The sequence below is a fragment of the Eschrichtius robustus genome, chromosome X (assembly GCF_028021215.1).
Source record: "Eschrichtius robustus isolate mEscRob2 chromosome X, mEscRob2.pri, whole genome shotgun sequence".
In the NCBI taxonomy this organism is placed as follows: domain Eukaryota; kingdom Metazoa; phylum Chordata; class Mammalia; order Artiodactyla; family Eschrichtiidae; genus Eschrichtius; species Eschrichtius robustus.
Window position 1 is genome coordinate 44,497,562 of NC_090845.1, and position 25,142 is coordinate 44,522,703.

Sequence of the window (25,142 nt, forward strand, 5' to 3'; positions counted from 1 at the left end):
ATAATCTTCAATGGTACTAGTAATAATTATCAACTTCTATTAGGAACTATAATTTAATTCATAACATTGGTACTCACAATTTTTTATCAGTAACAGTAATTTGTAATACTGGGTATAATTTGTAATATTAGTGATTATATTTGTGGTAAAAGTAGCCGACAATCCAATTTTCTATTTGTATACAATCTAATTTTTAACACTGCTACTGATAATTTTTATTGGCAATCCTAATTTGAAACACTATTAACATTTCTATCAGGAGGAATAATTGGTAATGTTAGTAACAATGACTTGATTTGTATATGTAACATAATCTGATGTGCATCATTATTTTTTAAGTCTTTATTGAATTTGTTACAATATTGCTTCTGTTTTATGTTTTGGTATTTTGGCCGTGAGGCATGTGGGATCTTAGAATTATGCAACGCTTCATGAATTTGCGTGTCATCCTTGTGCAGGGTCCATGCTAATCTCCTCTGAATCGTTCCAATTTTAGTATATGTGCTGCCGAAGTGAGCACCATAATCTGAATCATTACATTAATTCTGTTAATTTACATTAGAAATCAGTTTTTTAATACTGGTGAGAATAGATACTATAACAGGATCAATGATTTAATCACACCTGTAACAACATAAGTAAATTCCTGGTAGTAATAAACCCTATCACGAAGCAACGTCGCCCTCCATGTGCATGTGCCGGCTGCACTCTCTGATAGCATACCACTGGTAATACATCCATTGGCAATACTATTGCAATAGGCATGATGCCTTTCCTTCCAGCTCACTCCCTTTCCCCAGACTCACCATCTCTTTGTGATTGGGGTAGAAGGTCTGATCGATTAGAGGGAATTCCTCTGTCCCCAGTTTCTTGTGCAGTCGAACCATCTGAGCGAACTATGAGAGTCAGGAGAGACGGGTCAGCAAGTCCCTTTACCTGGAGGGAGTCTCCAAGCTGGGACTCCAAGCTTCCAAACTTCCTCCGTTCCCCCAGATCACAGTGGTTTCAAGCTCCCGCATGCATGTATGAGCTGTTCCCTCTGCCAGTAGCACCCTTCCTGTCACTTACCACCCAGGGCTTGTCACAGAAGTTGTAGACAGAATGCAAAGAGTTAACGCTGGGGATTCCGGCATACTGCAGCCCAATGACCAAACTGCGGTAGTCTCCATTCCGTGCCATGCTGAAGGCATGCTGGCGGATCAGCACGAAGTCTGGTTTCAGAGACCTGGGGTGGCAAGGGTAGAGTGTGGATGGTCCTCCCAGAAGCTCCCCACCGCCTTTAGAATAAAGGTCAAGTTTTGAAATCTCCACAGCTCCTAGAAACTACACAGTGGTTTCTCACCTCAGCCACATACACAAGCTGTTCCCTCCACCACATGTGCCCTTCCTACCCTTTCCTCATCTGGTGGCCCTCTTAAGCCTTTCCTGCCTGCTCCTCTCCTCACCAAGGTGAGCTTGCAACTTGCCCGCTCAGCTCTCACAGCTCCCGGTCACAATCTCTCAGACTACTTCTGTCCACAAAGGATGCTGCCCAGAATAAATTCCAGCCTCAGAGCCTCTACATGGGCTATTCCCTCTGCCTGAAACGCTTCCTCCCTAGATTTCTACATGCACCACTCCTCCACCTCCTTCAGGTCTTTTCTCAAATGTCTCTCACACTACTGGTCTACCCCCAACCAAACAGCAGACCCTTCCCCAATCCCTTCACCAATCCCTATATCCCTTTGCTGATATTTTTTTCTTAGCACTTTGAATTTTCTTCTTTATTTGTTTATTGTGTGTATCCCACAGTAGAATGTAAGCTTCATGAGAGCAGAGGGATTTTTTGTCTTTTTTGGGGTCTGTTTTGTTCACTGCCAGGACCTCAGCATGTACAACAGCTCCTGGCACACAATAGATACTCAGTAAATATTTGTTGAATGTAAAATGCTGAGAGCAGCACCTGGCATGCAGTAGATGCTCAAGAAATGTTTGTTGAATCAATATTTGGTTGGCCAAAAAGTTCGTTTGGATTTTTCTGTAAGATGTTATGGAAGAACTCGAATGAACTTTTTGGCCAACCCAATAACTGAGAAGTTTGGCTTGTGGTCTTCTGGGATCCTTGGCTCTTCTCCAGAAGAGAAGCTATCTCCTTACATTCTGTGCCTAAGTTCTTTTTCTAAAAATTGGAATATAATTGGCATGCTATATGTCAATTATTGCATAAGTTTAAGGTGTACAACATGTTGATTTGATACATTTGCATATTATAATATGATTGCCATTGTAGCATTAGTTAGTACCGCTACCATGTCACATAATTATTTCCTTTTTCATGGTGGGAATAATTAAGATCTGGTCTTTTAGCAGGTTTGCTGATTATGATACAATATTATTGTCTGTATCCACCGTACTGTGGATTAGATCTCTAGGATTTATTTATCTACCAGTTGCAAGTTTGTACTCTTAAACAACATCTCTCCTATTCTTCCACCCCACCCCCTAGCCTCTGGCAATCACCTTTCTACTCTCTGTCTCTATTAGTTTGGCTCTTTCAGATTCCACATATAAGTGATAGCATACAGTATTTCTCTTTCTCTGTCTGATTTATCTCACTTAGCGTAATGTCCTCAAGATCCAACCATGTTGTCACAAATGGCAGGATTTCCTTCTTTCTCATGGCTGAATAACATCCCATGTGTGTGTGTGTGTGTGTATGTGTGTGTGTGTATCACTTCTTTATCCATTCACCTGTTGATGGATACTTAGGTTGGCTATTGCAACGTGCCTAAGTTCTTGCTCACAGAAGGATGAGAGGGGAGGTGGGGACTCTCCCTCAGCTCTAAGGGAGCCCTTATGCTTCCCCCATAACACCAAGGTAACCTTTTTACACTCACCGCACAACCTTCACCCCATTCCGAAGAACTTCCATGTCCACAGAGAATCCACCATTGGCATGAGCCACGAGGTTGAGATCAGAGAATTCAGCCTGGGAAGGAAAAAAAATCAGGGATTCACTCACATCACACAAAAAAGACCACTCAGTTTGCAGTCTGGACAGTTGACCCCCATGTCCACCTGCCCGAACTAACCTGTTCTACTTTAATGTCAATTTCTCCATGGATCTTTTTCCCTTTGAAGTATTTCGCCCTGAAGAGGAAAAGCAGAGCACATCCGTCAATGCTCCAAATCTCAGGAAGACAAAACCCAGGCTGGTCCTTTGACCCCTTTGCCCCTCCAGTGCCACTAGAGAAACTATAATGTGATTTATAATTGTTGAAATACTTTGAAAAACCTAACAGTTCTTTGTGAACAATGAAGTCTGTTGTAATCCTTGTGGAGGTATGTAAATGTCAAAGGACATTGCAAACTATAAAACAAGTTCTTAAAACACAGAGAGCAGGCATTTCCCAAAGCATGGTCTGCTTGTCATACTGCTATCTGAAAAGCTTTGCAAAACAAGGAGTGCTTTGTAAAGTGTAACATACTTTGAAACTGCATGGAGGTTTGTAAATGGCAAAGAACCTTAGGGGATATATATATATGGAGTGTGCCCAGGCATGCGTCAGCGCCTATGTCTGCTTGTGTGGCCTGAAGCATCTCTCTGCTTTCTAGCCCTTTCCCAAGGAAGAACACATTCACCATGTGTAGTTGTGCACTGAGAGGGACACAGCAGCCATGAGTGGGCAGCTGCATTAGAAAAGGAGGAGCAGATTGAGGGGTGCAGGCCGGTGGGGGTTCTATAGAAGCCAGAGTCAGCCATGATGAGGGTGGGGAGGAATGCAGCTGAGGATGAGGGGAAGCCACAGGAGGGGAGAGGCGTAGGAACAGCAGTAGACACATCACGAACTGCTAAGTCACTGTCCCTGGGCCCATTCCCAGATGGGCTTCTCCCCCAGGCCCAGGATTCCTTCCTGACAGGCTTCTCCACAGACAGAAGCTCATCCCCAATCAGGTTTCCCGTAGAAGAAGGCTGAGGGGAGGAGCCACTCCTGGGATTGCCTACATGCACACAATCAGGGTCTCTGATATACACAGCACAACCAGCCCTAGTGATTTCACTGACATACCCCTAAGACCCCAAGCACAGCTATTTTCTCCTCTCTCTCCCTCTTCCCTCCTACCCCCTACTCCATCACTGACACTGTCCCCTCACAGATGTTGGAAGAGAATCTCTTAGACCTGTGCATTTTTCATTTAGAAAATGATGATGATCACATGATATCACTTATATGTGGAATCTAAAAAAATGGTACAAATGAGCTTATGTACAAAACAGAAATAGAATCACAGATGTAGAAAACAAACTTATGGTTACCAGGGGGAAAGGGGGGGGAGGGATAAATTGGGAGTTTGGGATTGACATATACACGCTACTATATATAAAATAGATAACTAGTAAGGACCTACTGTATAGCACAAGGAACTCTACTCAGTACTCTGTAATGACCTATATGGGACAAGAATCTAAAAAAGAGTGGATATATGTATAACTGATTCACTTTGCTGTACACCTGAAACTAACACAACATTATAAATCAACTATACTCCAATAAAAAATTTAAAAAATAAAAATAAAAAAATAAGATGAATGGAAAAATAAATAAATAAATAAATGAAAATGATGAGTATAGACTATCTCACTTTTTTGACCATAAATGTAGTGGATACTGTGGTGTTCTGCTCAGATCTCCTCTTCAGGGCCAATGCACCCTGAATATCAGCTGTTGAAAGATCACAGCTGTGTCCCCTTGGGAATTGTCTTCTGTCACAGGGAACTTCCTTGGCCAAGGTTATACTCGCTTCTGGCAGCCCATGGCTGATATCTGGTCTATGAGTGAGTACAAAGGCCAGCCTCTTTGCCTCAATATAGGCTGACTCTGAAGGACCATCCTAGCTCTAGAGCTCCCCCTTAGGATCAGCTGAGGCCTTGGATGCTACCGCATTGTGGACCCACTTCTCCCTCTGCTCAACCTTGCCCTCCTTACAGGTGCTGATTCCAAAGGCACTCCCCAGTAAGCCTGTGCATGCAATTCTCTGCCTCAAAATCTGTTTTCAGAGACCCCAACCTAAAACAGTGGGCCAGAGAAGTCAAACTACAAAGAAGACTCTACTGCCTTTCTGGAGCTGGGCCACCCAGCAGCCAGCAGGCAATAAGGAAGCATCATTTGTGGGGGTGGACCACAATAGTCCCTGACGTGCTGTAGCAACACAAAGCGCCCTGTGACATGTCTGGGCTGTGGTGCAAGCAGGATGCCACTTGAACCATATGATCTGGCAAACCCTATGATGCTGGAGATGTCTGTAGTGAGAAAAGATGCAGTGTGGAGTTGATTCTCCTGAGTGGGAGAATTATAGTGCAGGCCCACGGGGTTTTGAAGCAGCAGGAACTTTAACTGATGGTGGACTGTAATGAGATACTAGTGGAAGGGGATGCACTAGCTGGTGAAATATTCCTGGTACTAGGGAGGTGTGAGGGAAATGGTAACCAGACTTGGATGACTATTCGCTAAACACCATTGATTAGCTGAAGAAAGATATGACATGCTCAGGGTGAATGATCACCAATTCAAAGCAAAATGTAAAAGGCAGAAGACCTCCTTGGCTGTATTTAAGGAAACCCCAATCTTCTGCAACCAGAGGGCAGACAGAGGAGAAGATCAGACTTAGGACCTAACTGTAAGTGTAGTAGAACTTCAGAGAAGGTTGAATTCCCAGGCCCAGTACATCTCCTATGCCATGCTCAGGGCCCTAAAAGGACAGGAGTGGAGCCCTGAGATTGTGATGGGGATATCTGGAAAGATGCATGTAACACCTTGAACTTACAGATTCACCTGAACCCACTGGGTCTGCTGGAGTAGCCCATTCCTTGTTAGAATACAGACCTTCCCTGTGCTTGAAAATAATGCAGAGGCCTCGAACGAAGCATGTGTCTTATAAAACAATTCTTACCCCTTTCAGAATCAACTTCCCTTCCCCTCTTGGCAACCATCAATAACCAGGGTCAAATCCTAGCACAACCTGACTGGAGAGGTTCTAAGCTTGCAAAGGAAGGAAAGGAATGATATACAGAAGCTGAAGAATCTGACTAACATGTATCAGCAGGAGCTGGGAAAGCATGCCTGAGACTGGATGCTGAGGACAGTGGACCAAGGGAGTGAAGCATGAACTTGGAGCACTCTCCCAGGACACAGAACTTAAAACCACGGCAAGGACTCTAGGAAATGTTGCTGATACAATTTTGGATGACTTGTGGAAGCTTGGAAAAAACAGTGGACCACACCAAGTGAAGCAGAAATACCAGACTTCCATGGCAGATTGTGGAGGAAAGGATCAAAGGGCTCAGAGAAGCAAATGTATTAGAGGAGATACACTACTTAAGTCTGGAAAACCAACCAGCTGACTATATTCTATGGGAGGGCCCAGAGGATATACCCGACTTACAAAATGATGAATATGTTGGTGAGAGTGGCACCAGCCATGTTGAGAAGCACAGTGGACATAAGGTCATAAATGAAGTCCTGGCCCAGGTCCTGCTCACAGTGGGTACGTTGGGTCCACAGGTCCACCTAGTGGTCACTTCCCCAGCTCACAAATACATAATTGGAATGGACATATCTGTAGTTTTCAGAACCCCTACATGAGTTCCTTGGCCTGCCGGGGCAGAGCTATGGTAGTGGGGAAGTTCAAATGCATGCCTCAGAAATTATACCCCCCTCCCCTGATCAAAACTGTAAATCAAAGACAATATTGTATCTATCCTAGAGGTGATGGTGGAAATTAGTGCTCCTCTGAAAGAGCTAAAGGACGCAGGGGTGTCAGTCCCATCATATCTCCACTGAATTAACCAGTTTGGGCCCTGAGGAGGCTGGATGGATCCTAAAGAATGTAGACTACTGCGAGCTCAACCAAGTGGTAGCCTTGATTGAAGCTGCTGTACTGGTCATGCTCTCATTGCTGGAGCAAATTAAAGGATCTCAGGTACGGCAGGTGGGCACTGATTTAGTGAATGACTTCTTTTCTATTCTGATCAGAAGAGAGGATCAGAGACATTTCACACTCACATGAGACTGACCACAATATACATTGATGGTCTTGCCATAGGGCTATGTTATCTTTCTCACCCTATGTCATCATATAGTCCAAGAGGACATGGACCATCTGTACATCCCAGAGAATACCACACTGGACTACTATATCGATTACATCATATTGATTGGCCAAGATGAGCAAGAGATGGTTAGCACATTGCCTTGATAAGACACATGCACTCCAGAGGGTGGGAGATAAACCCTGAAAAGACTCAGGGTCCTGCCCATTAGTGCGATTTTTAGGGATTCAGTGGGCCAAGGTATGCCAGGACAGCCCCTCCAAATAATCGCGCAGAGCATTGCATCTTGCACCTTCCACCATGAGGAAGGCCTCTTCAGGTTCAGGTGAGAGGTCTCTTTAGGTTCTGGAGGCAGCATATTCCACACCTGGAAATACTGTTCCGATCCATATTTCAGGTGACACATAAGGCTGCCAGCCCTGAGCAGGTCCAGGCCGTGGTGTGAGCAGTCCTGCCACTCAGGTCATATGATCTGGCAGATCCTACGATACTGGATAGTGGGGAAAATGCAGTGTGCAGCTTACGGGATGCCTGAGTGGGAGGCCTCTGGGGTTCTGGAGCAAGGCCATGCCATCTGCAGCAGAGAATTACACAGTTTTTGAGAAACAAATCCTGGTGCAGTACTGGGCCCCGAGAGAGACAGAATGCTTGACCGTGGGGTACCAAGGGACCACGTATCCTGGTGCCTATTATGAGCTGGGTCCTGCCAGGCCCACCAAGTAATGAAGTCAGATGGGCCCAGGAGCCAGGATCGACCCCAGGCAGGACCATGCAAGCTGCCTGAGCAAGTAACCCGGATGCCCGTGTCATCCACACTGTGTGTTAATGCCTCCCTCAGCTCACTAAGGGAACACCTTACAACCAGCAGATGAAGGAAGAAAAAGCCTAAGCTGGGTTCACAAATGAGTTGGCTTGGTACGTGGGTGGAAGCCAAAAATGGACAATGACGATGCTATAGCCCCACTCAGAGTGGTCTTGAAAAACAGTGGCAAAGCTCCCAATGGGCAGAGCTTTGGGCTGTGCACCTGGTCATCTATTTTGTGGGGAAAGAGAAGTGACCCAAGATTCGAATACATATTCACTGATGGGCAGTGGTAAATGGCTTGGCTGATTAGACAGAGGCCTTGAATGAACAATATTGGAAGATCAGGAAAAGGAGGTCTGGGACACCGAAATGTGGGTGGACATACGGGAGTGGAGATGAAACGGAGTGAGGAGTGAAGATATTTGTACTGTGTGTTTACACCCATCAGATAGCATCCACCCTGGAAGTGGCACTAAGCAACCAGGTAGACAGAATGACTCAGCCAAATGATGTCAGCCAGCTTCTAGAATCAGCCAGTGCTGGCAGATGGGCACACGTATGAAGTGGCAAGGGTAACAGAGATAGAGGCAGCATGTGAGGCCTACGGCATTATTGCTGAATGTCCAACCTGCCAGCACCAGAGACCAATATTGAGTCCCTGACACAGCACCATCCCTCGAGAAGACCAACCGGCCACTCCATGGCGAACTGACTACACTGGGCTCCTTCCACTCTGGAAAGAGTAATGACTGATTTTGACTGGAATATTCTATATATGGGTTTGTCTTTCCTGACTACAGGACCTTAGCCAGCAACCCTGTCCAAGGGCTTACATAATATTTGATCCGCCAGTATGGGATCCCACATAACATTGCATCAAACTGAAGGACACACTTTACAGCAAAGGAGGTGCAAAAGTAAGCCCACGACCATGGAATCAACTGATGACATTATATACCGCGCCACCCAGAAGCTGCTGGCCTGAGAGAGTGATAGAACAACCTGGTGTAGCCACAGCTAAGACCTAAGCTTGGAGGTGATACCGTGCAGGAATGGGATACCATCCTCCAAAACACAGGGTACACGCTAAATCTGTTGTTTGTGCTGTGCTCTTTAGAGGTAGAATACACCTGTCTGGAGACTCGGAGGTGAAAGTAGGAGTGGCCCGGCTTACCATCAATCCCAGTGATCCACTTTTGGAATGTGTGCTTCCTGTTCCCTCAGGGTTCTGCAAGGTTAGAGGTCCTGGTTTTCCAAGGGGGAACACTGCTACCAGGGGACACAGCAAGAATCCCATTACCTTCTAAGCTTTGACTGCTACCTGGACGCTTCAGGTTTCTCATGCCAACGGAAAGGAAGACGAGTCACTGTCTTGGCAGGGGCACGTGACCCTAATCATCAGGAGGAGATAGGGTTGCTGTTACACAGTGGGGGCAGGGAGGAATATGTTTGGCCCCCAGGCGATCTGCTTGGGCATCTGTCGGTACTCCTTGCTTAACATTGATGGCAAATGGACGAGTACAGCAGCCACAGTCTGAGGGGATGGGGACCAGGAGCTCAGGGATCCCTCAAGGATGAGGGAACGGATCACTCACCAGGTAAGCCACTGAGACCAAGGGGGGTGCTAGCCGAGGGTGAGGGGAATCTAGAATGTGAGGGAGAGGAAGGAAACAATGCATCATTTACTTATGCCACATTTATCAACTATGGCAGTGGAGGCTGTAGTTTGTCCAACTAACTGTGCTCTTTCAAGTGTCCCCCAGAAAACAAGATCAATTAGAATCCTGGAGACGCTGTTCCCAGATGGGGTGAACTTACTTCTAAAAAGCAAGTGAATCTGAGCAGCCCAGGGGGTAGGCTGTGCGCTCCACCCAGATCTTCACACTCCTCCTTCTTGTCACTTCTGTCCCCCAGCTTCTGGGAACACCTGCTGCTGAAGGCTCACAGTGCTGTCCGTCACTGGGAACTGCCCCCTGAAGCAGGGACTCACCTTCCGCAAGATTATGCCTCCTCCCAGAGGGCAGCCTGCAGCCAGTGACTGACTGATGCAGGACTACAAAAGCCTGGCCACCCCATCTCAACTGGGACAACTCTGAAGGGTCATCCCAGCTCCAGAGCTCCCCAGATGATCGGCTGGGACAACTGTTGTGAAGCATCACAGCTCAGCCTTTCCTTCTGCCAAATCCTGCTTCCCCCACTCCTCCCCTGCAACACGTGTTATTCCCAAGAGCTCTCTCCGATCAATCTGCACACAAATCTCAGAGTCTCAGGGTCTGCTTCCAGGAAAGTCTAAGAAAAGAAGCCACAAGAAGAAATATATAACCCACTATATACATATTTACATAATAACCCATCCTAATATATATTATATAAGACATATAATGTTGTACAGAAAATTTAATATAGGATGTCTTATATAACATATTGCATATTATATATTATGTTACAGTATCTAGAATGTGTATAAATATGCATATATTAGAATGAAAGTTTCAGTAAATAATTACCTTTAGTACTTGCAATGGAGTCTGATATTTCCTATTCTATTTTATTCCATTTCATGAAGAAAAACATACACATATATATGTATTATATACTATAAACTCATTATATAACAAATGTATTAGAGAATAGACATAATATATATGGTATACATTATTGATTACATTTCTTGTTGGAGTGACAGTTTCACTAAATAATAATTCCACTTACTATGTGCAATATACTTTGTTACTATTTTTATGTATCAATATGATCATGTATCATAGTTCTACTTTCATTTCATGAAGAGAATGAAATGCTGGTCACAAGCCAAGAGGTGACCCACAGCCGAAAAAACACTGGACTAAATTATCTGTAGAAAGAGGTGACGAGTCTCAACTCTGAGTCTGCAACTTTAAACCACACAGGGCTCAAGACCCAGGAAGGAATGAGAGTGGTGAGGTTTGGTGGGAAAGGCATCAGACTGTGCTTAGGTGTACAATCCATTACAGAGTTTGCACAACTCCTCCTTTATTCCAGGCTGAAATCCCTAAGCTTGCGTGCTTCTGAATGTCTGCAAGTTGGTGATGCAGAGGTCTCTATTCCTCACACTGAACCTGGTGTACACAGGCTCTCTCCCTTTGCCCATCCCACCCCACCTACAGCAGACACTAAAGAAATGGTTGCTAGGTTGATTGGAAGAGAAGACTGGAGTGGCTGCTGGGATAAAGGAGGGCTTTTGGGATACAGAAGTGGAAGGGAAGAATTGTTCACAGAATTCAGCAGATGCTCAATAAATGCTCGCTAGACAAGTTCGAAGAAAAAAGTGGAAAACACTGGAGTTGTGATTATGGAAAGGGGAAGGGCCTTGTCAGTAGTCAGTAGATAATTAATAAATGCTTGATGGAACGAGGGAAAAGGCAGCAAAGGACCTGCCTGGAGGGTCGAAGTGAAGAAGGGAAGTCTAAAGGAGGGTGGTTACCGGTATACAGCAGGGGCTTCATTAAGGTTTGTTGACTTCAATGGAGCAAATTTAGCCAGGAAGATGGCATCTGTGTGAGTGGGTGTTAGTGAAGGAATTACAACACGTGTTCAATAAATGCTTTATGGATTGAGGGAGAAGAGAGTGGAGGAGTCTGCTGCAGGGATGGGAATGTCGTTGTTTGAACAGGACACAGTAAAAGAGTGATAAATGCTTTTTGGATTAATTGGGGGAAAAGGGCAGTTGGGAAGATGGCTGCTATGTGGGGGAGGGAACCTAGCCAGAAAACAGTAGGTACACATCATGAGCTTTCGATTGTGTCGTGTGAAAGGCAGGATGGAGACTGTCGAAGGGGGAGTTAGGGCTACAGGAGGGGGAGAAGAGGCACTGAATATGGGGTTCTCAGTAGTATACAGTAAGTGTTCATTAAAAGATTGTTGGGGCTGAGTGGAGGAGAAAGTATGGAGAATACAGCTGGTGGTTGGGATTAGAAGGAAAGGGAACTGAGGAGGGTTCATCCTAGGATATAGTAGTGCTTAATAAATGCCTCCCATACTCTTACACATGGAAAGTATGCAATAAATATCTGTAGAATGAATAAATAGAGAGAGCTCTGAATAGAGACAAAGACTTCTGGGTAAGGGTTCCTGGGGAGAGGGGTGACTAACCAGTAAAGAGCTGGTACTCAATAAATTCAGGCTGAAAGAGACCCCTGGAGAGAGAGCTCCTGAGACAAGGGCAGGAACTTCCAAACTTGGCAAGAGGAAGTTGAGAATGGCTCTTATATAGTAGGTGCTCAGTAAGTGTTTACTGGCTTAAATAGAAAAAAGGCCCTTTGGGGTATAGACTTAAGATTGGGAGAGGGAATCCTAGCGATACTGAAGGGAGTGGGAAAAGGGTAACCCTTCTAAATTTGGTTCTAGATTTATTGAAGGAAAGGACCCTGGGGAGAGGCTTTATGATTGGCACAGGTTATCCTAGGAGTAAAGAAGGGGAATCTGCTTCCTACGCACGACAGGTACTGCATACGTGCTCACTGGGCCCACTGGAAGAAAGGCACTTTGGGGAGGAGGTGTGACTATAGAACACACAGAAGGCACTCCATCAATGCTCACAGGAGCTATTAGAGGAAAAGGCCTTCGGGGGAAGGTGATTTAGAATCGAGCACCCGGCAGACAATGGCTAAATGCTCACTGGATCCATTAAAAGAAAAGGTCTTTGGGGAAGGGGGGTGGCTAGAGATGGGCATATCGTCACTGGATCCATTGGAGGAAAAGTCTTTGGGGGAAGGGGAACGGGGATACAGTAACTTGATTTATGTAAGCTTGATTCTCCATTCTTGGGAGGAAAGGCTTTTATGGAGAAGGCACAGAATCAGGCACACAGTGGGTGCGCCACAAATGCTCCAGGAGTGATTTTTTTAAAAGGTCTTTGGAAAGAAAGATTGAAACGGTGCACGCAGTAAGTGCAGATATATGATCACTATTAATTGGAGGCAAAGGCCTTTATGGAGAAGGTCTAAGATTGGGTCATGCAGATGGTGATCAATATATACAGACTGAAGCCACTGGAGGAAAAGGTATTGGGAAAAGGGTCTGGGGTGAGGTAAACAGCAAGCACTCAATAAATGCTTGCTGAATACACTGAAGGAAAGAGCCTTTAGAGAAGGCTCACACCTTTAGATCAGGCAGTTGATAAATGCTAAGTGGGTCCACCAAAGGAAAGGTCTTTGAAGAAGTAGCTTGAGAATAGGGGTTAAGGGAGGCACTCAAATGAATGCTTTCTAGATCCGTTGTAGGAAAAGGATTTGGAGCAGAGAGCCTGAAGATGAGCCCCACACAGAAGGCTCAAAAATGCTCATAGAACTCATTTGAGGAAAATATGTTTGAGGAAGGGGCTTGGGGGTGGGGCATACACCAGGCACTTAATAAATGCTTCCTAGATCCTTTGGAGAAATAGGCTCTTAGAGAGGGGGACTGAGTTGGGGCACAAAGAAGGCATTCAATAAAGGCTCACAGGATCCATTAAAGGCAACGCTTTGGGCGAGAATCTGGGATGGGATACATAGCAGGCACTCAATCAATGTTTAGTGAATAGTTTAAAAGGTTTTTGAGGTGAGGGCTGGGGTGGGGGCACATAGCGCACTCTGGATACATGCTCACAAGATCAGAGAAGGCCTTAGGGCAAGGACCGAGGGGGACAAGACACATATCAAGCTCTCAACGAATGTTCACAAAATTCACGTAAGCCAAAGGCCTTGAGGAAGGGCTCCCACTGAGGCACACTCCAGGCACTTGATAAATGCTCACAAGATCCATTAGAGGACAAGACCTTTGGGGCACGGGTTGGGGGTGCAGAGCACATCAGGCTCTTGATTGCTCGCAGGATATACTGAAGTCAAGGCTTTTGGGAAGGAGGCACACAGCAGGCGCCTGATAACTGCTCCCCGTATGGATCTAGAAGGTCTGGGTAGGGGCAAGGAGGAGGCAAGGGCGGGGCACACAGGAAGCGCTCCGCATAATAATTTAAAGGAAAAGGGTTTGGGCGAGGGGGCCAGGCACAGGGCACACAAGCGGCGCTCGATAATTGCTCATGATGGAACGATCTGGGGACCCAGAACCGCGGGGGGACGTCCGCAGCAGTGGCTTACCAGTCGGTGTGGGGCTCGTCGATTACCAGCAGCACCCTGGCGGCGGCGCCCCCACGGCCTGCGCCCCCAGAGCCGCCGCCCACTTGCTCGCTGAAGGTGGCGGCCGCGGCCGCCGTGGTCTGCTTGACCGCATTGGACAGCGACGAGAAGAAGCCACCGCCCCCCGAGGACCCGGGGCTAGGGGCAGCCGGAGAGGCCACGGGGGCTGCCGATGAGGCCCTCTCAGCAGTGGCGGTCGCAGGACCGGGCGTGGCTCCCGGGCTGGGGGCAGCGGGCGGCGGCGGGGGCGGCTGCGGGCGCTGCAGGTCTGTCATGTACCCATTTGGCAGATTGGCCATGAAGTTGCTGTCCGACAGGCGGCGCCGCAGGTAGTTCATGGCTGCGACGCGGGGCAGGGCGTCCTAGGAGCAGTCTTGTCAGGACCGCGGGGGCGGACCGCGCGGGGCCCAGGAGCACAGCTGTGCTCTCAGGCACGACGCGACTCTTCCGCTGCCCGCTGCAGACTGAGGCAGCGCTGAGTCGCCGCCGCCGCCGCCGCCGCAGCGCGGATGGTCGCGCCCGTGACCCCCTCTTTCGCGCCCCGCGTGGTGCAGTCCGGCTGGGCCGGTGGCGGCGCGGACGCGACCAAGGCGACTGGGAAGGGGAGTTTGCGGAGGTGCGGCGAGTGACGTCAGCGCGCCTTCAGGGCTGGGGTGGCGGTGGCGCGCGCCGGCAGGCGGGGGCGAAGGCACTGTCCGCGGTGCTGAAGGCGTCATTGCGCAAGCGCCACGCCGCATCCTCTCTCCCCTCCCCCGCCTCCGATTGGGGATGCGCAATTTGGGGAGTGGGGGCGGGGTGGGTGTTTGTCCGGGGGGTCCGGGTGGGTGCGTCAGGCAAGCCCCCCACCCCGCCTCATCCTGGTCTTCACACGCACTCGCACTCACACGCAGGACCCTCCGCAGATACTCGGTTTCCAGTGTTGATATTCACCACAGGAGGCATTTGGGGGGATGGGAACACCCGGAGGCTCAAAAGTAGTGAAATAACCCCCTCACGGCGAGGGCTGGGGGTCACACGCAGTACTCCGCGAGATCAGTTTCCCACGTCCACATAGGCTCAGCTAGGCAGAGAGATGGATGCGGGGGTGGCGTAGACAGCATCAGACAGGGGGAGGTGGACACTTGTGGGGAGTACATACCCTTGCGCTGGGGGGGGGGGGAGCTGGAGGCACACAGGGAATGCCACGTATGTGGAGAAATATAGACACACACACAAGCAAGGAAACATACGGAGGCATGTGCGGAGAGAACACACCGATCTAGGTATCTATACAGACACACATAAGCCCAGGGTAACACTCATGGGCATGCATGCATACATGCACGCAAATACGCCTACACACGCACACAGGCACCACTCGGACACACGGAGACCCAGGGAAACTCACATGAGCATGCACACCCAGACAAAACACACCCACAGACAATCATGGACAAACCTAGATCTCCACACAGACATTTCCTGAAGCTCTAGCCTTGATGTGTGTTCACCTCCCCACCTCACCCCCCTACACACACACTTGGCCTATAGGTCCCCATCCCTTTGCCCTGGACACAGTCAAAAACCACGATAACCATCTGGCATCGTCAGTGCTCAAGGCCATCTTCCCCTGCACCAAAGAACTTTCCACAGACAGAGGCAGACCCATCCTAGGGTATGCAAACTGTAGGTGCCAAATAGTGTTTGCCACATGAGCAAATGATCCTTGTAGGTTGGGCAGAGGTGGGCTGTGGAAGCTCCCTGTAAGATCCTGGCTACAATGAAAACACAAATCCATTTAAAAATAATCATTTGTTGACTGATTGTACCCAACCCTCACTACAGTACTATGGGGCGGGTAATATGATTTCCATTTTACAGATGGAATCCACGAACTCCAATTCATTCCCAGAGGGTCATGTTCACTTTGTGATCCATACATTTTTTTTTTTTCTTTTAAGAATGTGCCAGAAAGAGGTGTCAGTGTGGCTGGAACAAAGTGAGTGAGGGAGATTGTGGCAGGAGATGGGGTCAGAGAGGTTAGCAGGGACCAGATGGAGCAGGGCCTTGTGGGCCATCGTGAGCGATAATGGTGGACCAAGTGAGATGGAAGAAGATATGGCAAGAAGTAGGCAGATTTGGAGTTCCTTGTGCCATCAGGATTTTCAAGTGAATCATCCAGTTATTCATTTGTATATTCTTCATTCATTAAATCTTTGGCCTGTTTAAACAAGGTCGTGGTGTGAGGTCTGGAGCCAGAGAGCCTGGGTTCAAACTGGGCCTCCACTATATTCTTGAGAAAGTGACTTAACAGCCTCTGAAACTTGGCTTCCTCATCTGTAAAAATGATCACCCGACCCAACTCTAGAAGGGTGGGGGTGGGGGAGTGCTGTGACTTCTGCCAGGAATGTCCTTTCCTTCTCTCTCTCAAGGATCGTCTTTGGCCTAGGTCTCCAGGAAGTCCCCTCTTCCCTTAGGCTCTCACAGTCCACTATCTCTGTTCCCTCCTCCATCGCAGCCAGCTTCAGCCCACTTGCAGGCCTCTGCTTTGGCCATTCCTTCCCCCTCTCATGGATGCCCTCTCTGGCATCCCATATCCCAGTGTTCCCCAAATGGGGAACTCTCCAGAAATTGGGTATCTCCCAACATTTTGAAGTATGTGCTCCCCAGTTTTTGCTCAGTAACAAAAGCAAACAAGCTCTGCTGGGCCCGTGGTGCCCTCTCTGGGGGATGGGAGCAGCTGCAGGTCTACAGATCTTTCTGGCTCCTCTGGGAGTGAGAAGGTGGGCTCCTTAGGAATCTGTCTCCAGTCTGCCTCTTCCCAGTAGCCCCATTGCCAGGTTCCTAGTACTCATGTCCCCCAGTGTCATTCCCTTTCTCCAGGTGGCTCATTTTCCAGAAATTAATTTTTTGGTAGACTGTTTTGCAGAAGAACGAAGATTCCCCCGACCCCCACCCCAGGAGTGTCTCAACTCCCTGAGGCAGAGGTAAGGCTCCTCTGTACTGGCTTCATCTTCTCCAGCAGGAAGGCACATACAGAAGGGGCTCCAAGAATGTGTTTCTTTGTTGTGCATTGGTGAGCAATGACTCTGAATCACACACACTTGACATATGTTCGTAATCAGTATTGTACCCATGTTTATAACTCACACATACATATTCATGCCACTTTAATGAGCATGCACACACACCCACATTCCTATAACTTACACACTGTTATATGCACACGGTTGTAACTTCACACGCACTCCACATACACTCAATACATCCTTAATTCCTGCACAGACCCATAGGTCTGCATATCACACATTCACAGAGATATGTGCCTCATAACGCACACATAGAGCCAAATTTCCACTTTCTTATAAACCCATATTTTTCTCATACCCTGGCAGTAGCACCGGAACCCCTCACTTAGGCTCATTCCTTCCAAGATAACCGAATATCCGTCGATTTCATCTTCACCCCAATCCATCAATTGACCCATTTTACACAAGGGAAAATCGACCCAGAGAAGTGAGCGCCCTGACAGACTCCAGGTGTCACAGATTTCCCAACGGAAGCCTCCCACACAGAGGTGCCCCTCCACTCACAGGACAAAGTCCTAAACTCTGCTCCTGACATGGTGTTTCAAAAATGTCCAGCCCACTACCTATCTGTGCCTGTTTCCTCCTTGGTAAAATGAGGATAATAATATTGACCTCATATGTTCATTGTGGATTAAATGAATTCATGCTATGGAAAGTCTTAAAACACTACCAGGCACACAGCCTGGGTTTGTTCCCTTCACTGTGGAGACACATATGGCTCTGACTCTTCTTCCCCATCCCCCATGATGTCCAGCGCTATTGTTAGTATACAGTAGGCGTTGGTAAGTGTTGAATAAAATGTTCGAATGAAAGGATCACCCTTTCTAGTCTGTTCCCTTGCTTAGATGTCCTCCCCTTCTACCAGCCCTCCTCCACCCGATGCCCAGACTTAGCTCTAGTATACAGTAGATGCTAATAAGTGTTGAATGAATGAACAAACGCTAAAGGAATGTGTCTGAGTGTCTTGGGGGCTCCTCCTGGCAGATGCTGACTCTAGCTTCTCTTTGCCCCTGTCCCGGCTCAAAGCACCTCGTAGGCACTTCCTCAGCCCGCCCCCCGCCTCGCGGGAGCTATTTGTCGCCGATAATTGCAGCGTTGGAGCTGGGCTGTTGGGAGTGGGTGGGTGCAGGTGTTCGCTCCGTGGGGCGCCAACCCCTGCCAGGCCTCATTGCCGGATGACGCGGAATCCGCCAGCGGAGGGAGCTTTAGGAGCGGGGAGATGGAAAACAAGCACTCTGGCCAATCAGAAAGTGCCTGCCAGGGAGGGTAGCCAATCAGGAAGCCCGTAATTCGTAAATCGGGACTCTGCAGAGGGACGTGCTGGGTGACCCGGGGCACTGCGGGGAAGGGGGGCAGACATCAGGGCTACAGCAGGGACGGACACTCGCCTTCACTCCTGTCACACCGTGGTCACGGTGGAAAATACTGTTTTCCACCACAGGCCACTGCGACTTTGCCTGTGCTGCGCTCTTTGGCCTAGAAGATGCCATGGCCCCACTCCTGGGGAAGAGGCTGGTTTATTGAAGTCTGAGAGGTCAGGGGGTCAGAGTGGAAGAGAGAGATGTTCGAGCTTCTCATCCTCAGGGTTCTTCGCAGGGAGGCACGTGTAGACATGGCCGTTTCTCCTCCACCACCACCTTCTGCCCTTGCAGCACATCGCACAGTGCCGACGGTTTCCCCCAGAAGGTCACATTCTTCTCACCCTGACCTTCGACCATGGTAACGGTGGGCCTGGTGCGTTAGGGGTGGGGGATGAAGGCGAGAAGCTCAGGGAAGGCAAGAATGCATTCAACAAACTCTTATTGAGTGCCTACTGTGTGCCCAACACTATTTTTTTTTAAGCTGTGAGATATTGGGCAATTTCTTTATCTCCCCTGTACCCCAGTTTTCTTCATCTGAAAAATGGGAATACTAGTAATACCCACCTCACTGGGCTGAGTGAGGATAAATGAGTTGATTCAGGTAAAGTGCTCAGAGTCATGTTGGGTACACAGTAAGTGCTCAATAAATGCTGGTAATTATTTGTTGATATGAGCTACCTTCTCTCACCTCTAAAACCTTTTATTTATTTCCCCATTGCCCACTGGAAAAAACCCAAATGCCTTGCCCTGGCATTCAAGCCTTGTTGTTAGGTGCAAATCCCTGCCCCCAAGTCAATCTCTAGTTCTCACTTCCACTTTATTCAAAGCCCCATGTCCAAAATGGTCTTTGCCTGGGTTATTTGTCCCACTAGGCAAGCTCTCCACTCACTCCCATTCCGATTCTCTCAATCAGTCCTTTCTCCATTCATTCCCTCCCTCTGTCAAGTCCTTCATGCCTCCATTCAACACCCCTAACTCATCTTCTGGACCCACTCTACACCCCACACCCAGAGACCAGATGGCAGGCTTTCCATGAGTTGGAAAGAGGCCACTTAATCTAGTAGTTTGATGCATGTGGAAATAAGGAAGGGGTAAGTGAGTGTTTCAACCCTCTCCAACACCTGGGCCACCCTGGCCACCTGGAAACACTTCAGGCGGCTGATCACCTGTGTCCGGGACTCTGCTCACACAGTTTACATGGTGGGAGAGCCTTCCCCAACCCCCTCCTGCCAGGGGAGGCCCAATCAGCTTCCTGGACCCAGATTGAGGTGGCAGTCCCTTTTCCACACACCAACCATTTCTCAGATGCCTTCTGTCAGGGCCCAGCGGACCTGGATCCCGTGGGGGAATCCATGGGATCTGGGTTCTGTGTGTCTGCAACTGTTTTGCCAAAAAGGCCTTAGAGTGCTTTGGGGCACGGGTGACTGAGGGAATGAGAAAGTGAATGGAGGCATGAGTGACTAAACGAGGAAGTCAAAGCTTGGGTAACTGAGGGGCCAGAGCACATGGACACAGGAAGGACGGAGTGAATGGGAGAATGGCTGAGTGACTGAATGAGTCACTGAAGGGCACGGAGGCTACTGATTCTCCCCTCAACATCCTCTTTCTCAGCTTCTTCTTTAGTTTCTCCCCTCTTCCTACAGCTGCGAGATGGCACTCGGCCAGACAGGCACCTTGGACCCAGTGGTGGAAGCCCTGGTTGGGGGTGGCCAACTCTCCCACCCTGACTGCTGACATATCAATATCATGACCCCTTCCAAGGCACACTGCCCCCTCACTCACGAGAATTTGGGGAGCGTGGCCTTGCAGAGGCGCTGGCGGGTGCGGATGGGGTTGGGTCCACACGGGGGCATGCACAGCCCCCAGGTACTCCACTCCGACCAGAAGCCTTTCCCTGCCATGAGGGGAGGGGTTCCTGTGTCAGAATTAGAGGTCTTGGTGGGGTGGTGAGAGAGAGGCTGCAGGGACATGCGGTCTGCGGCAGAGAGTCAGAAAGCCCCTGTCCCTGCACCGGCTGCCGCACCCTCACAGCATGGTCTCTGGGGGCACTCACAGAGGCAGCGCTGGATGTTGTAGCAGTGCCGGATATCCTGTTGTTCCCCGCTACATCGCTGTCCATCAAACTTGCGGCCCTTGCAGAGCCTGGAGCGGGTCTGCTGGCCTGGGATCTCCTGGCAGCTGATGTGTTTTATGCTCCGGCGGATGCAGGTGCTCCACTCCCCCCAGAGCTCCCACTCTCCGTTCACTGCAGAGACAGGGGCAGCTGGGCTTGCACCAAAGAAGGGAGCCAGCAAGGGGGTTCAGAGGAAGGAATGGGGGCTGGGAGAGGGGGTGGGAATGATCAGATGTGGGAAAGGGGGATCAGAGTTGGAACCAAGGCATCAGAGCCAGGAATGGAGGAATCAGAGGCAGGAACAAGGCATTAACAGCGGGGACTGGGCAGCAGAGATGGGTGGGGGGCTTAGGCATGGAAATGGTGCATCTTGGGGTACTGACCGGGGCAGTGCACGGCCGTGTTGCAGATGTGGGTCCGGGTGGCATCACCGACACAGAAGGGGCCCCCGTGCTGGGGCACAGGGCGATCACATGTCCGTTGTTCCCGAGTCTGACCCAGGCCGCAGGTCACAGGGCAGGGGCTCACAGCGCCCCATGGCCCCCAGCCACCAGCCACTGTTGGGGAGGACAGGAGTGGGGAGAAAGGCCACCTCAATCTCCCCCCTCAGCCCCTAGACCCTTGAGACAGGCTGCCCCCAAACGAAGAGCTCCATGGTCACATGGTCTCAGATCGCTGTCCCTTGAAATGGCAGAGCATCTGTGCCTAAATCAAGAGCAGAGTGTCAGAGGCCTCATCCCCGAGTACCTGGGCAGGGTGGCAGGCCGGTGCAGGCCCGCTGCTCAGAGGATGACCCTGGGCAGGGATTCCCAGGAGGCTGCGTGGAGGGCTCAGGTGCAGAGCATGTGCGGCTTCGTCTCTCCTCAGATGCCTTGGGTCCACCGTGGCAGGTGCCTGAGCAGGGGCCCCAGGGGCCCCAAGCAGCCCAGGCCCCGTGTGCTGTGATGGGGTGGGGGTGGGGAGATGCCAAGTGTGGTCATGCATGCTGCAGTCCTCCCACCCTGGAAGTTCCCTGCTGTAACCCCCAGACCCACCCTGGGTGCCCACATCATTGCTCTGTGGTTGCCCTCACTCACTGGGGCAGACCTGTTTGGTGTCACAGGCCTCTGACTCCTGTGCCTCTCCTGGGCAGTGGCCCCCACACTTGGGGGTGGGGCGATCACATGCTCGACGACGAATCCGGGTCCCTTTAGAGCAGGTGACAGAGCAAGATGCCCAGGGCCCCCAGTTGGACCAACCACCCATCTCTGTGGGAGAGAAAAGAGGGGGACAAGATGGAGGTGGTGGTGTCATTCAGGGGTCCAGGCTTCCTCATGTATCCCACATCAGCTAATCCTGTGCCCATTGTTTCTGCCACACCTGGCCCACCACCATTGCTCATCTGGACTATTGCAGTAGCCTTCACAGTGGTCCCTTTGCTTCACTACTCACCACATACAGTCTGTCGTTCTGACAGCGAGAGGGATCTGTCACAACCCAGGTCAGATCATGTTTCTCCGCCATCACTACATCAGTCAGAATAAAAGCCAACATCCTCACTGTGGCCCACAGGGATCAGTCCCCCTCTGACCTCACCTCCCACCACTCTCCTCCAGCCACGCCGGCCTCCTCCTCCACACCTCACAAACATGAAGCACACTCCCACCCTCAGGGCTTCTGCCCTGATAGTTCCCAGTGCCGGGTAACTGACGGTGCTCGCCCGCCTTGCTGCTCCTCCTCACCAGGACAGCACGGCTTGTCCTGACACGCCTGCAGCTGCCACTGGAGGGTCCCAGGCTCCACCTTCTCGGGGCATTGCCCGCCCCAGCCTATGCAGCGCCGGTGCCGCAGCTGGGAGCCCTCCATGCAGGTCACTGAGCAGGGGACCCACTCGGACCACGGTGACCATTGTGGGAGCCTGCAGAGAGAAGCACATGTCCCATCCTGGCACGCTCTGACAAGGATGGTGTATGGGACCACAGAGTGTGGGTAGGCACAGACAGGGGTGTGGGATAAATGTATGTGGAATGGAGTGATGAGAGTATCTACCTCTTAGTGATGTTGGGGAGGAGATGGGCACACAACAAATACTTAAATATCATTTACCTTCATGATCAGGAACCTGGAGTTACCCTTTGAAGTCCCCCAAGGACAGTGCCAGGCACGCAGTAAACAAGTGCAAGGACTGGGGGCCCAGAACTGCTGTCAGAAGCCTACCAGGCCACAGCCATGCACGGTAGCGGGCAAACAGGAAGTGCATAATAAATAGGAGCCATCATCCCAATGAGCTCAGAGACCCCATCAGAAATACCCCAGATCCAAGCCCCTGCATGGCATAATGCTAAACAGGTGGGACCTGTTGACAACTAGGGACCCAGAGCTGCCTTCAAAAATCCCCAAGCGCCCCATCCCCATGGTGTATCTGGGATATATATAGTAAAGAGTTAGAAAATACGTCTGACATACAGAGAGGGCTCAGTACACGTAAGCTGGCATCACGATTAGGAGACTAGAGATACCCTCAGAACTCCTCTGGCTACCCCCAACCTCTGCAATGCATCTGGTATGCCGGAAGTGCTCAATGAATACGAAGTGTCATTATAATTAGGGACCTGCAGCTGCCCTCAGAATTGCCCAAACTCTCCCCCTCCAGCAATGTGTCTGTATACAGTAAGTGCTCCGTATGAGCTGTCATCACCATCTGGGGACTTGAGCTACCTTCAGAAATACCTGAGCTGCACCCCACCCACAATGCTTCTGGTATGCAGGAAGCGCTCAATACATGTAAGCCATGGCAGTTCTCAACTCGGGATGATTTTTACCTGTCTGGAGACATTTTAGTTGTTGCAAGTTGCCACTGGCATCTAGTGGGAGGCCAGGGATGCTACAACACGTCCTGCAACGCACAGGTCAGCCCTCACAACAAAGAATTTTCTGGCCCCAAATGTCAACAGAGCCGAGGCTGAGAGACCTGGAGTCATGGTCACGATCAGGGCCTTGGAGCCACGCTTGAGAATCTCAGAGAAGGCCAGAGCCCAAGTTCTGGGTCGCCCCGCAGACAGTCCTTTCTGCCTCCCCTCAAACCCCAGGCTCCCCCTAACCTGCACGCCATACAGAGCTTGCTGCCGGGCTCCTGGAAGGCGTAGTCAGGATTGAGACAGCAGTCTTCCGTGCTGACACCTCCCCCAAGGAGGCCCTTGCACTTGCCCGTGGATTCCTCATACTGGGTGAAGCAGAGTACAGGGTCTGAGCCTGGAACAGGGCGGGGGAGCACGGTCAGGGGTGTGGGGGGGCCCAGGCACCCCTGGGGGCCAGCCAGGCCCCCACCCACTCACCTGTGGCTGGCAGGGTGAGCAGCGGCAGCGGCAGCAGTAGCAGCAGTAACCGGTGGGCCTGCACTCGGGTGGGCATGCTGAGCACTGCACCCCTGCAGCCCCGCCAGAAAGGAGGCCCGGCTTTATGTGGGCTGATCTGCTCCTAGAGTCAGTGGGAAAGAGGAACCAGGGGCAGGAGGAACTAGGAGGGTGAAGGGCAATGGTGGTGATGGGGGATGGCGGGGAGGGGAGGGTATCGTGCAGGTCTCTTCAGCTCCGACCTCTCCCTTGCCACCTCTGTCCCTGAGCTTCCTCCTCTCCTCTCCCCTACTTCCTGCCTCACTCTCGGTCCTGTTTTGTTTGTCACTGTGTCCCCAACACCCTAGGCCCCGCCCAGCAGCCCAGTGGCACTCAATCAATGCTCTTTGGACAAATTCTTACTGAGGGGAAAGTGGAGCCTGGAAGTTGGAAGCAAGATTGAACTCCCTCGCTGTGTGACCTTGAGCAAGTCACTTGAACCTCTCTCTGAGCCTCAGTTTCTCCACCTGTAAAATGCACGCCCTCTACCACAATGACAGGGCCAAACTCACAGGGGTGTTGAACAAGGGTGAAGTGAGCATGGCATGCTCAGCGTGTCCCTCCTCATGGGGTGGAGCGGGCATCGAGGTAATTACTTCATCCCTCCATCCTGACTTCACCACCACCCTCCTCTTTCCTAAAAGTGAGGTTCATTGTGGTCAGCAATGTGGAGGGGAGGTCAGCACAAGGGAAGTGAGAAGGGGAAGTGGCAAGAGTATGGGGAGGAGAATTCAGAAGGACTGAACTGGTGATATCCACTGCCCCAGGGGCCAGCTGGGGACACCCTCAGGGCCCGAGGAAGGGGGTGGTTGGCTTGGCCATGTTCCATCAAGTATCTTGGGTAGGTAATACCTGCCACCCCTCCCCACCCCACACACAGCCTACATCATAGGGCGTGTTGCGAAGATTGGGAGTTAAGATTTTTAAAAGTCCTTAAGCCCAGTGCCTGGCATACAGCAGGCGCTGTTTGTTAAATACACTGATTCAACATCTACTGAGCAACTATTGGGTGCCAGTCGTTCTGGGCATTGGCTGGAACAGACAACAAGACAGCCCCAAATCCTGGCCCTCAAGGGACTTACGCTCTAAAAGAGGCAGACAATAAATGTCACCTCCCTCACAGAAGCCTTCCTCAGCTTTTTGTAGGGCACCTCTCATTCTCTAGCCCAGTGGCTCTCAAAC

The 25,142-nt window shown here is 50.1% G+C and overlaps 2 protein-coding genes and 1 non-coding gene across 4 annotated transcripts in view; all 3 read right to left on the minus strand.

The window, feature by feature from the left end:
* SYN1 (synapsin I) overlaps positions 1–14,385 on the minus strand; it is a 44,702-nt gene extending 30,317 nt beyond the window's left edge. For both annotated transcript variants that reach the window (XM_068532889.1, XM_068532890.1), the window contains exons 1-5: positions 14,009–14,385; positions 3,072–3,129; positions 2,877–2,968; positions 1,069–1,225; positions 807–896 (exon numbers count right to left, since the gene is read on the minus strand). In XM_068532889.1, the coding sequence (XP_068388990.1) occupies positions 807–896; positions 1,069–1,225; positions 2,877–2,968; positions 3,072–3,129; positions 14,009–14,385 (774 nt within the window). The remainder of the gene's footprint in view (positions 1–806; positions 897–1,068; positions 1,226–2,876; positions 2,969–3,071; positions 3,130–14,008) is intronic.
* LOC137757580 (U6 spliceosomal RNA) lies at positions 414–520 on the minus strand. The gene has a single exon (XR_011072419.1). It is a non-coding gene; the product is annotated as a U6 spliceosomal RNA (small nuclear RNA).
* A 4,246-nt stretch (positions 14,386–18,631) lies between the features above and the next one.
* Positions 18,632–23,979, minus strand: CFP (complement factor properdin). Its single transcript, XM_068532906.1, has 9 exons — positions 23,904–23,979; positions 23,670–23,820; positions 22,311–22,486; positions 21,666–21,836; positions 21,337–21,528; positions 20,973–21,146; positions 20,530–20,721; positions 20,259–20,370; positions 18,632–18,846 (listed from the first exon to the last, which is right to left on the minus strand). Exons 1-9 carry the CDS (start codon positions 23,977–23,979, stop codon positions 18,696–18,698), a joined length of 1,395 nt encoding a protein of 464 aa, XP_068389007.1. The 3' UTR covers positions 18,632–18,695.
* Between the last annotated feature and the right edge of the window lie 1,163 nt (positions 23,980–25,142).